The following is a 12,789-nucleotide window of genomic DNA, read 5'->3' as shown; positions in this document are numbered from 1 at the left end:
GTGGTATACACAAGTATGTAACAAAATGATTGTTATTTCTTGACATTATGGGTAAGAAACAAGTCAGTCACAATCAGGCGGAGTAATATTATTTTTCATACATTGTGTCGGGAGTGCTTCTTCGCAGCCAACACTCCTACAAATTTGTCGTGTTAATTCCAATTCAAGCTAGGTCATGACGCTTAGCGAATATTCGTGTAAAATTATTTGACATAATAGATTTGTGGATCGTTATACAAATCAGCAGGTAATTGTGAAACCCGAAACATATTTCGTGATTCTTTCTGACTAATTTCTACTAACACCGCGGTTAAAACTTCCCTTATCAAGCGCACAAGCCATATTTGCTGCTATGACTTTTGTCAGAGACCCGCAGCGGTGACTAGGTTAAAAAAAAATTGCTCGCAGTTAATCCAAAGCTTACCACTGCGCACCTCTTTCTCTCTCTCAACTTTCCCTCTCTTCTTTGTCGTCTAGACGTGGTTGAGGTGTGCACCGTGACTGAGGACTACTTGTCTTTCCCTCGTCACATAAAATACTTAGTTACATTTTTTTGCGCTTTTTTTTTTATGTCGCATCACTCATCGCAGTTCAATGAACGTGCATATGGCGTCGCATTGATGCGCTCTGTTCATCTGTCTTGGGCAGTGGGCTGCGCACGTGTGTGCTCTGACTTTCTTTCCATCGTGCGAACTTGTGTGGCGACTGCCGGCCGCACAGGACGCGTCGCGAACGCTTATCTGCCGCGGAAGCCGGCGGCGGGGCATCCCCGCTGCGAACGCCCGCCGGCCGACTGCCTTTGTTTGAGCCGTGACGACGCGGCGCCAACCGAAGACCCCGCCCGAACCGTCTGCGCACTTCTTTCCGAAAGCTAGAGGCGGGGTTGTCGAGAGGATTGTCGGTGCGAGTTTGGGGGTCCGGTGTGGATCTTGCGAGATGTTGTTAGGGGGAAGCTCAGTAGGCAGGGGGGGGGGGGGGGGGGGATGACGAGAGGCTTGTTGGACACAGTGGAGGGAAGCCGACTGAAGAAGCATCAAGGTGATGCGCGAGTCGACGGCTCTCAGAGCAGCAGCAGGAGAAGGGCAAGGGGGAGGGGGGGGGGGGGGGGGGCGCTTTCACAGTGAACCAGTCGGCAACAAGCGGACGGCCGGAAATCATCCGCCAAGCAAGCAACAACTCAAAACTGGGAGGCGGCCTATGCGAGGGCGCTCGTCTGGCCGCTGTTCGTTCGCGCCGAGCCGCCGCTGCTAAGCTAAGCGCCCACACATGCGCGGGATATTTTCTCGCGACTCCGGAAGAACGCTCGACTGCGGCTCGTCGCGGCGAGAGATATTTACGCGTGCGTCGCTCCTCGGGCGGGCCGCGGATTTTTCCCTTTTCTGTTTCCTTTGTTTTCTTTTGCTGCCCTACAACGCATCCCCGCGAAACCCCCGCGCCCTTCTCCACCATAAGCTTTGTGTTTACACTAACTGCCGTCGCCGCGCCGTCTAAGCTGGACGGCACAAGTGCGGGCTCTGTTTTGAATACCGCACATGGGAGGACTGGCTCACTCGCTAGGCCAAACTGTGACCCGCCCGCCGAACCACACGAAAAGCTACTGTCTCACGTCCACCACCATCCACAAGCGCCTGCTCTGTTTTTCTGGCGGCGGGGAATAGTGAAACGCTTCGTGCCGGACTCGGCAGAAGCGTGAGCGAGTCCTTTATGTTTACCTCGATTCGTAAGTCGAGAATACGGTTCGAGTAGATGGCGTGAGCGATAGTCGCCACTGCGTACCACTATACAGCCCGATCTGGTGCCGCGGCGGCCCATAAGCCAATCTTGACAACTAAGCCAACGATGAACATAAGCCAACGATGACAACTGCGCAACGTTTGCTAACAACCGTAATTATCTTTGCTGCTATCGTAGCATAATCTGTGAAAATCATAGTAAAACCACTGATGCTTTGCAAATCGACGACTACGACTTCGTTAGCGGAAGAAAAGAGTCTCCATTGTTTGTACAGAATTGGCCCCTGAAGTGCACCCTTGCGCTTGGCACATTTAACTGACTTCAAAAGTTGCCGCTTGCGATTCTGGCTAGGGCCTTTGAGCTAACTTTATTCTGCTTTACAAGAAGTACAATTGTAAACCTTCAGCCCCTCGTGAAGGTGTCGTCAAGAGTAAAATTAAATCGAATTTGTACACCAGTAAAGGCACCCAATGAGGAAGGCAAACTATGTATTGCTCCTTGAAAGTAAATGGCTGTAAGCGGCCTGCAGCGGCCCATGTAATTATTCGAGAGTTTTAGCACGGAGTAGCCGTATTAGAGCAGACGTATACAGGATTAACCTATGTCTGCAGGTCGCGCGCACTTGCTGGTTATGGAGAACGATGGGGCGCGCACCAGCTAATGTATACGAGCACAGCACGGATGCGATAACCTGGTTTATGACTACGTTGGCACCTCTCACCTATGCTTGAACTCCATGGCTGCCAAGTCGGTGATGAAGGCGACTGCACCCCACCATGGGCCTTGCCACAACTTTCAATCGTGCTGCTTTTTCATTCGCCTAGACAAGATCAGAGTTGTGCGCTGTATGCGAACGCTGTACGACATAATGTGGATCACAGGCATCACTGTAGAGCCAGCAGAAGTAGTAGTAGCATTAAGTGGATTATTTTTATTGAAATAATAATAAAAATGAAGGAAAAGATTTTTGCTAGCCCCGGAATCTGCCATCGATACTGAAGCGCCTGAGCTGGGGCAGCGGTAATATAGGATAACAGGCAGAATGGAGAAATGAAAGTGGTGAGGAGACAGGTGAGAGCCAGCAGAAAGAGATGATGTTCCCGTAGCCAGCTACTGAAGACAAAATGAGTGTACGAGGGGTGGGATAAAGCGAAGAGCATGGCATGAGGAAGCGAGATAGATGAGGAGCGCTTTAAGCACTCACACGATTTAAAGAACTAAAAAAAATCATTCTGCGTGAAAGCCAACTGCACAGGTCAGTTATCCCGAGGAAGCACAGCAGCGGCTTCAGCGCCTTGTACAGTGATAAGAATACGAAAGAAAATATTGAGAAGGAAAGGTAATCCCGCCGTACCTTTGGAGCATCCCATGTTTTAGGAATTGCTGACTTATCGACAAGCTTCCTTTGGTGCAAGCACCACTTTAATGGACGGCAAGCAGGCTGCGAACGGGTTCTGCGGCTGGTGGTCAACTCAGATGTCCCTATCGTTAGAATGATGAGTGTGTGATCATTAGAGTGAGCAGGTCGGAATACCACAGTCTTAAATAGAGTCCTATTTTAACGCAGAATTGAAATTGCGTGGATCAGAGGCCATGCGCGCGACGCGAATTGTGCATCTTGGAATTTGGGCTAATGACCTACACGAAACAACCAATGGGGATATGTTCCGCGAAATACATACTAACAGCTACAGGGGTCTAATCATTCCGCACTGCCTGTAGCAAGTAAATTCATGTCACTAATAGCGTGTGAGAGTAGCCGGTCGAAAACATGATCTAAACATCTTGTTTTTTAGTGAGTCCGTGTTTGTGACATAAAAGGCTTGGAAGGCACAAATCTTGAATTTTCCATAGTAACGTGCATGGTCGCGGCATCTTTGCATTATTGGACAAGAAGTTTTTTTTTTCGGAAGAATTTTTACACAGCGCGCCTGTTCATTTCTGCGTGCAGAATTCTACTGCGCTGCTTTTTTAACTCCTGATGCGATAGCATTTCTTAAGTAAGCGCAGACACCTTTACTTTTTCAGTTGAAAAGCTTAACTTTAGATATTCATTTAAATAGTTTTATCTGTTTAAATCGCGAATACAGAACCCTTACGACATTGCCTTGGCCGGTAACCGACAGAGACAGTATAATTTTAGGTCGCGTGCGATGTCAGCAACAGACGTTAAATCACACGGGGTGCGTAAACAACCGTGTTCCGCCAGGCATGGGCGATAGTGTGTGCCGCGCTGAACGGCCGGTGAGATGGCGCACTTCCGGAGATGGCTCCTCGCTCGCAAGTGTCGGCACAGTTTCTCGGCGGAAGCCTTTGATCACTTTTGATCTCTGCGGACTGAAAGCATGCAAGCGCGAGAGCGTGTGCGCTGGGTTTAAAAATAATGACGGTAATGACTCATTTTTAGCAGCGGTGGAGCAGGCGGGCGCATATTTGCCTCTGGAGCAATTTCCGGCAGCATCGCGTTGGCCGACTCCTTCGCAGAAACCTCAGTGATTCAGCGTCGCGTGCAGTGTGCTCATCATCTCTGTCTAACCTGCTGCAAAGTTAAAGAGGAAACAGTCCGCCACGGCTGCCATTATTAGCCAGAGCCAAAGCGACCACAGTTCCGAGCCCGCTCCGGGGGCTGGGGGCCCGGTCGAGGGTGCTTAATCTGTACTATTTCCTGCACAGACCTCGACGTTTGGTTGACGTGTGACGTTCGCGACCTTGGTTGCTTGGCCCTTTAGGAACTGCCTTTCCCTCCAAGGGCATTTTGCCACACAGTCACTTGCAGCTAATTGCGGCCATTAGTAACGCCCGAGGACGTTTAACCTCCAGCCGGCCGTGCGCCGTGTGACTTTTGGAAGCATGTTCGCTATTACTGCCTTGCGTGTCCAGCATCAGCGTTTTGTCACTATTTCCGAAGCAACAAAATAATGGCACTCAGAAATTGTTGAATTTGGGCGTTTTGGCGCATATTCAGAAAAGACGCAACTGCGCATAGTACCAACACATGGACGTTGCGAGGGAACTGGACTGGCGCTCCGATCTAGAAGAAATATAGCTGAGAACTACTTGTAGTTGGGCGTCCCGTTCCCTTTCTACGTTCTTGTTCGTAATTTAAGTACCTGTGTCTTTTCCAAATAATGCCACCACCGTCAGTGAGCACAAATGGTAGAATAGCTCTTAACTAATTTCAATTGCTGACTGAAAGCCTCCTTACTTTGTCCACAGTCGATGAAGAACGGGATCAGTGCGCCACATGGTGTTGGTTCAACCTGACATTCTTATTCGTCCATGCAGTGGATCTAATATGAAGCAAGGTGAGTGGCTTCATGGCCGATGCTGGTACACACCGCTCATTTTGAAATTCGCTACGTAGTTTTTATCATCAGCGAAATATGCTTCATTTACCGACCGCTAGGCCTCTCCACAGATGTTTTATGGGGAACCACTGTCTGAACTGTAAATTTTGGAATAGCTCTTCAGTGTAGGATAGTTTAGAAATTCTTGATTTGTTTCCGTCGTATAAGTTCGAATCTGGTGGTGGGGAAATTTAAATACTTTGTCTCAGCAACACATTTTTTTTCTACTGCCGCGAAGACATCAACATGGCCACAGAGAACTTTGCTCTTGATTTTGAGTAGGAACAAAAATTGTATACAATTGTCCTCTGATTCCCTATAACCCCTTAACGCTCATTATCACGGATTCGCGACCTATTACGCGCACGCCATGAACAGTTACAGAGCTTGGTCACAAATTTTGGGGTGTCTGGGGTTTTGGAAAGCAACTGTTTATAATAAAAATGCTTCGAGCCACTGTAAAAGAGCTCCGGGGTTCAAACGGGGCCGGCATGCACGACCACTAGAAGGTGTTCATTACCTCATATTTTCTTATTTTTCGTAAAATTCTGAAGAAAGAACGAGACAAGGTTTGCGGCTAAAAATTGCTCTCAATAGTATTGCTCTGAAACATTGCGCGTCTGGTTACGAGAGTGAGAAAGCGCATGTTTTGGGGAAATATCTCTGGAACATAGTTTGCTATAGAATTCAAAAGAATGAGCACTTGTGCAGCTCAGGCATTTTTGGTGAACAAAAAAAATATTTAAGCTAATTGTGCCGAAGCATTGGTGCGTTTCACCGAAGAGACAGTGCCTAATTTCAGAGGTTACCGGCCAAGCTGTCTGACGGAATGCGATGACAATTACAAACGAGAGCCGGGACGAGTGGCTTAGTAGTGATGGACAGCAACAATGTAGGGCGTTAGACGGAGCCCAGTCGTTGAACGCGCCCAGTTGTCACAGCGGCGAGGAAAGCCACGGAAGCCAATGGAATTGTGAGCTCAGGATACGCAAAATGAGAAATTAACGCGTGAAGTAGATGAGAGCAGAAAGCTGAGAGAATCGAATTTTACACATCAGCACCACGCAAGGAAATGCGCTTTAAAGCCTAAACATATTTCCTATATTATATAGGAATGTAATCTGGACACCTATGCAATGACATCAACAGTGCGCTGATGTTCCCGCTTAGGGAACAATCAAATGTGGTTTTCATGACTGGCGCCAGTAGCGAAAGATGCCCACTGACTCTAAATCGCGACTTACCGATTTGCCAGTTTACAGCGGTACTAAGAATTAGACGAATTTAGTTTTGTTATTTTCGTATTTGAGATTGGCTAACGTTGTATTTCAGACTCTTTAGTTCAGTTTCCTAAAATTTCAATCACTGAAGTGTTAAGTTTTCTCCTAGTAGTCTAGCTTGTGCAAGTTCGCACGGTGACACCCTTGGCCACGGTTGTGCCCAAGGAATCTGTTCTTGCTTGCGCTTGGTCTTAATGGAGCCTTCATGATATGCGTTGCGTTTTTTTGGAGCTAATTTTTTATATCCGTCAAAGTTGGAGGGACTCACTGAATGAAAACAATGTTCCATTATTTTTTGTTTTACGTAATTCACAGTATACAGGGAGTGTGTAAAACACGCGCCTGTTAAACGCTAGCCGCAGGAGGCCTAGGCGACGGCTTTTAAAAGTTTATTTTTGCGAGTTGGTGCGTAAATTTTGAAGCTCATTTCACGCAATGGCGACAGCGCCTCCGAAGGTTTCCCTCGGGAAAATCTGCTACAACATTAGCGGCGTTTACATGACGGGGTTGAATTCAGGATTTAAGTTGAAAACCGGTTACTGGGTTTATGTAAACACCGCAGAGTCGGGTCCGGGAGTCCAGGGAGCGAGTCCAGTCAACTTCGCTGCAGGGGGTGCGTTGACTCTCTCGACCCCAACAGCAGATAGCATGTAAACTGGATCGAGTCGGAGAGTCGGGTGAGTGGGAGGAGAGATGATGAATGCGAACCTGTTCTTCCCTTGTGCCGTCGCGCCTCCGAGACAGCGGATTGTTCCGCGATCGTGGAGGCTGCCACTGCCCACTCCCGTTGCCTGCTCGACGCTTGGTGCCGCTGCAGTTGAACCGGTCTTTACTCGCTAAAATCGAGTTCATGTAAACGCGCAGTTGTCGAGGTAGGCTGACCTTGCTCAGCTCCATCCCCTGACTCGACCCGCCGCTGTCGGGCTCATGTAAACGAGGCTATTGCGGCTGAACTTTTCATACGCACTTCCTGAGATGTCGTTATTGATTCAATCAAACATCGAAGTCGAAAACTGCTGAATCAGGTGCGGTCGCCGCACTAGCGGCTGTTACCAGCCGTAGCAGATAAGCAAGGGAAGCACGGTTCGGTTCCACTGTCAAAGCGCTATTACGAGTCGAATACCACAAGTGTGCACTGCTTTTAGGAGAACTTCTTCGATTGACCAAATTTTGAATGGCGTCCCGCGTCGTCCACTTTTTTTTTTTTCCTTTTAGTGGACAATTGCCAGAGGTTAGCGTGTCAGAAGACAGGAGACTTCTCAGTGGAAACTTTTGACAAGTAACCAAAAGGAGCAGTCGACGCGTTTTCAGCTGTCCTGTGCAGTACGCAGGTCAGTCGTGTAACAACTACAGCGCGTCGAGACGACCAGTGGCGTTGCAGCAAACCGACATTTCGTACAGTGCGCACTCTCCTGGAGAACGGGAGTGTGGGCAGAAACACGCTCTTAGCAAGCGCACGAGACTGTTGGGCCCCGGGGTTGCCATATTATAGGGAAAAATATGCAAGTTCAGAAGCTACAACCTGGAGTGACTGCAGTGTTATGTCTCGTGTTTTTGTGTGGAAGTCGTAAGATATTTCGTGGATTATGTTTATATCTTTTAAAAATTCAACAGGTGCCAGTAGAAAACGCAACCTCCTCCTCCGATAGACTCATTGGTGAGAGCTTCAGTAACTAAAGCGATTAAAAAAGGAAATCATAATATGAATAGATTTTACGCAAACTTTGAATGGTTTCTTTACGTTGGATGAGTGGCAGGAATGTTTTGCAATAGGTGGTTTTGTGTAATGTGTGCATAGACATGGAAGCTTGATAAACCAAAGCTTTCTTAAAATCTAACACAAAGCCGTAAACTTGCATTCCCCAATCAAATAAAACAATAGCATGTCGTGAACAAATCCTAAATCAGCTGTGTCAAGGTATTTAGGCTGCTAAATTATGTTCAGAATTAAATTTTAGCTTGTCTATAATTATGGACACGGGAGCGAACACCGCCTGTGTGCGTAGGCGCACGGTTTTCTATCCTGTATTTTGAAGGGATCTCGATTGTGTTAAGGATTTATTAAACACCTGAACAAGCAACCAGGCAATGCTAGCTGCGCAAGTGTTTAAGACGGAGCACGTAGGAAAAGCGGCCCGGAGGAATCGTATGGGTCGAATTAAGACACCAAGTTAGACAATAATTCGCAGGCCACTGAGATGCCCTAAGACATAGCAGGAACCCAAGAGTAATCGAAACTAAGGAAGGCAAAGGGCAATGTTTCATTCATTTTTTAATTAATTCGTGGCGTTGATCTATCGGACATAAAAGTGTCATCATTGCAACCAGTGTTTCAATTGTATGGCATCCAGGCATGAAATTATCACACCAATAATTTTTATCGACGCCACAAATTAATACAAAGCCACAAAATGAGTAACCTCTCAATTTTTCATCGATCAAAACTAGAAATTAATAAATTAACCATAAAATAATGGCGCCATTAAGTGCACATTGATAAACTGCACGAATTATTAAAAAGTCATTGAAACATTTCCTTTTTGCTTGAGTTGGATTCTATGACTGCTGGCTTCACTCATATGTACGTCAAAACGAGCCCCTGATTTCCGTAGCCTTGTTCGCTCAATAGATCAGCGAGGACCGTCGTTCTGGCAGTCTTGCCGCCATAGGACGCACAAGAGGGTTCTCGGCCAACTTTTGTTATCACCGCTCAACCACGTTCCACGTGACAATCGCGGTAATAGAGGCTGGACTACGTCCGCCGCTATGGATGGGGGTGTCGCTGGCGAACACTCTCAAGGTTAGGTTATACGCAACACAAAAACACCTAAAGCTGGAGATTGCACTGCCGCCGCTGTATCTGAGTTGGCAGAGGACCGTACGGGCAATTCAGCGGTTCGTGGGTTCGGATGCCACCGGCGGCATGTGATTGTTTTTTGTTCTGCTTTGTATTTAATTACCTTTCAGCCGTAAAATGATTACATCATTAATAAACGCCTCAAAATATTTAAAAGTAATGCAGCAACATTCGCTTTTCGCTTCCTTCGTTTCGTGGACGGTTGGCGTTCTTAATATGCAAGAGAAAGCAGGAAAGATATCGCCCGTCAGTCCAAGGTTTACGGTATCTTTAGTGGCAGAAAACGTACATCGAAGATAGCTATTCAACCAGTTATTTTTGTCGATGTGGCTAATAATCAGGGGCGGCGTCAAGGTTAGCGAACAGGTATGGCGGCCGCCAGCCCAGTATATATACCGAGGCTGTGGTGCAGCAGGGGGCGCTATGAATATGCACCAACAGGCCGAAAATGCCACGCTGTTGAACACCAATATCTGCTAGCCCACCTCAAAAAAATTCTCAGTGATTACTTCGCACGCTGATGATGAGGATGAATTTTGATAACGCTGTCTTTACTAGTTATCCACGTCAGTCACTATGTGAAGCTATCTCCACTACGCTTTGTTTTTATTTGCTCCGTCTTTTGTGACCACCGGTATTACAGGGACGTCGCTATTAGCGGATATTTAATTTGCCACCCTGCAATCAAGATCCTGGCGCCGTCCCTGTTATTAATACAGGTCACATTCACACAGTTCTCGTAATAAAAAGAGAGAGGATTGAAGAGTATCACCTCAGATAGGCAATCAAAGTAATGACTAACTGAAGGGATTCAAAGCCACATTTAAGTAAAGAATTCTCTAAACTGGCTTCGTGGCATCCAATTGCTAAAAATTGCGAGGGCAGCTCAGATTTCTTGCGTGGAGGAATGCGAAAGCATGGAAGTTTCTAGAACGATGGTTTTTCCCATGACGCCAGTACGCGTCTATTTATTTAATATTTTTCATTTTTTAAATTTATTTAATTTTATCTTAGTTTTTACGTCCAGGTGCTATGTCGACGTCCATGGCTGTTTTGACATCCAGGTGCTATGTCGACGACCATGGCTATTTTGACGTCCAAGCGCAGTTTGCGCGTTTAATTATTTAACTACAATTCATCAACCAAATTCCTCCCGCAGCAAGATCTCATCACGCGCTATCTAGTGAAATCAAAGTTTGGCACATTTATCTTCACAGAACGACGTATTCTTGCGGAGGAAGTTTTGTTGGCACGAAATACGGGGCTATTGTGGCGTCAAATATAAGTTCCGTGTTTAATTAACTAACCAAAATTCATTAACCAAATTTTTCCTACAGCAGGATCTCGCCGTGCACTATGCAATACAACCAAACTTTTCACATTTTTTTCTTTATGGGACGACACAATCGTGCGATGAAGGGATTGCTGACGCGACATATATTGCCATCCAATGCTTTCGCATTAATAACCTGCAGCGACTATCGCTGAGATATGACTTTACTGCTTATATCTTGAAAAAACGCCAATTTTCAGAGAAAACCTGCCGATTTCACATCCTTCAATAGGACGTTGTTTTATGAGCTTATAAATGTGTTTACTCCAGGATCTAAGCACTATTAGAAGCCGGATATCTAGCGCTGAAAGACGAGGAGAAACAGAGGAATTAGACAGGACATAGCCCTGCTAACAACTTCAGTCGTCGCAATACTATAGAAGGCACGCTTAGCGAGCTGTTTCACTGTGTTATATAAAAGTAAACACAAATTTCCTATTACCTCATAGGGCATGAAAGAATGAAAAACTTTATTGGTTCCTTTAGGAAGTAGTAGCGGTAAAGGATGAAGTCTTCGTCTTGAAGCTTGGGTCCTCCTTGGCCGTGGGTGGGCCCCTAGTCCAGGGCTCCACTGAGTCGGGCCACCTCGCTTGCGAGTGCTATGAGGGCCCTTTGGACCCCTAGCTCGCAGCTGGTGAGCCGGCTGTCCCATTGCTCCGCACTTGGTGTTTTGTGTTTGTGGAATGCTTGATTTCTTCCGCACTCCCAGGTGACATGATATAGTGTTGGTTTTGCTCCGCACCACGGACAGTTGGCGCTATACTGGGTGGGGAACATCTTGTTTAATATGTATAAGTTTGGGAAGGAGCCTGTTTGCAGTCTTCGCCCTCCTGTGGCTTCCTCCTTGGATAATGCTTTATGTGGTGGGGGGTATTGGAATCCCCTTATAATACGAGAACATTTAATTACATTACGTTTGGGAATGCGATATAGAATCAGCGAACTTGATGACAGACCACAACGCGGGGATTTTTCCGTTACGAGTATTCTGTTTGCAGTGATGCAGATGGACAGAGGAGTGAGGTGGAGGTGGCAGGTGTGGCAGGTGTACGTTCCGTTACCTGATCACGTCATAACTCTCTCGAGGATTCAGCGAATCGGATGAAACCACAATGCCGGCTCGACCAATCTGAAAATTTTTTTCACAGATCCCAACGCCGAGTTTGTTTTTTCGTGATCAGACTTTTAATGCTATCGTATTAATATTTTAGCGGCAAGAAAAAGAAAATTCACGGCCCTTTATGTCATCCACCGTATGCAGTAGGTGCGGGAATTGCTTCGAGGGCCCGGTGTTTTCATAGGCCTGATTGCACACACTCGGGAGAGTCGTGGATGCTGCCAGCCCCAGTCCTTGCGTCAGTCTAGATCGGGAGTTTAGGAGCCCGTTTTCACAACATTTATTTAGTGTAGTGACAAGGGAGGGTTGCTCCCCAGTCGGTCCGAGTTGCTTCCGAGCCTCTTCTGCAACTTTAGAGACTCGTTCGGGGCGCTTCTCGTGATCCCCTGCTATCGTGAAATATTGCCGTTGCCAAGTACTATAGAGCGCACCTCTGTTCCGGCGTCATACCGTAGTCGCATTACCAATTAGAACATTTGCAGCGTTCAAATCATCCAACTCCATGAACCAATTGTCGCACTACTAAACTCGAGTACGAGGACGCGTTGAACACTGAAGCATGGTTCCTCTTTTTCTTTGGATGGGGGGGGAGGGGGGGGGGGGATCGGGTATTCTGGGGACAGGTTTTTTCTTGGCTATTTCTCAATAAAATTGAGAAAAAGCTCTAAGAGGAAATTATGGGGTCATCATTCAATGGATGCGATAATGCTGCAGTGCTTCCGTACAATTCGGCGATATAAATGGCTACTGCTCATGCTGGTGATTGGTGATGATGCTTGGCCTTTGAGGTCATACTTTGAAAAATCCATCAGCAAAGCCATTGAAATTCTGAAGTTACAGCAGTCTGAAGCAGAATGTATTTCAAGAGGGGAAGCCCTAATGTAATTACTTGATTTTCAATGGGGATGGCGATGAATTTTTATGGCGCAAGGGCAGCTTTGGCCAAAGAGCGCCATGACACAAGGTGGTTTTCATTACACATGGTGAGGTCAAAGACCCATTTCCAAGCATTTCACCCCAAAGAAGCCGAGCACAAGGCAGGGGAAAGCTTGTATCCACTCTATCACCGGTGGATACCCGGCGGCACTGAGGATCGAATCCCGTACCTCACGCATGCGAGG

At 46.8% G+C, this 12,789-nt stretch overlaps 1 protein-coding gene and 1 long non-coding RNA gene across 3 annotated transcripts in view; one reads left to right on the top strand and one right to left on the bottom strand.

The window, feature by feature from the left end:
* Window positions 1–2,487, bottom strand: part of LOC144122062 (somatomedin-B and thrombospondin type-1 domain-containing protein-like) — a 34,241-nt gene extending 31,754 nt beyond the window's left edge. Inside the window, exon 1 of the mRNA XM_077655577.1 lies at window positions 2,456–2,487. Coding sequence (XP_077511703.1) covers window positions 2,456–2,472 — 17 coding nt within the window. The 5' untranslated portion in view covers window positions 2,473–2,487. The remainder of the gene's footprint in view (window positions 1–2,455) is intronic.
* Window positions 1–12,789, top strand: part of LOC144122064 (uncharacterized) — an 85,285-nt gene that overhangs the window by 12,907 nt on the left and 59,589 nt on the right. For both annotated transcript variants that reach the window (XR_013312793.1, XR_013312792.1), the window contains exon 2: window positions 4,951–5,039. This is a non-coding gene — a long non-coding RNA (uncharacterized LOC144122064). The remainder of the gene's footprint in view (window positions 1–4,950; window positions 5,040–12,789) is intronic.

The sequence above is a fragment of the Amblyomma americanum genome, chromosome 2 (assembly GCF_052857255.1).
Source record: "Amblyomma americanum isolate KBUSLIRL-KWMA chromosome 2, ASM5285725v1, whole genome shotgun sequence".
Lineage (NCBI taxonomy): Eukaryota > Metazoa > Arthropoda > Arachnida > Ixodida > Ixodidae > Amblyomma > Amblyomma americanum.
Note: the sequence above shows the minus strand (reverse complement) of the source record. Positions and strands in the feature narration are given on the sequence as shown.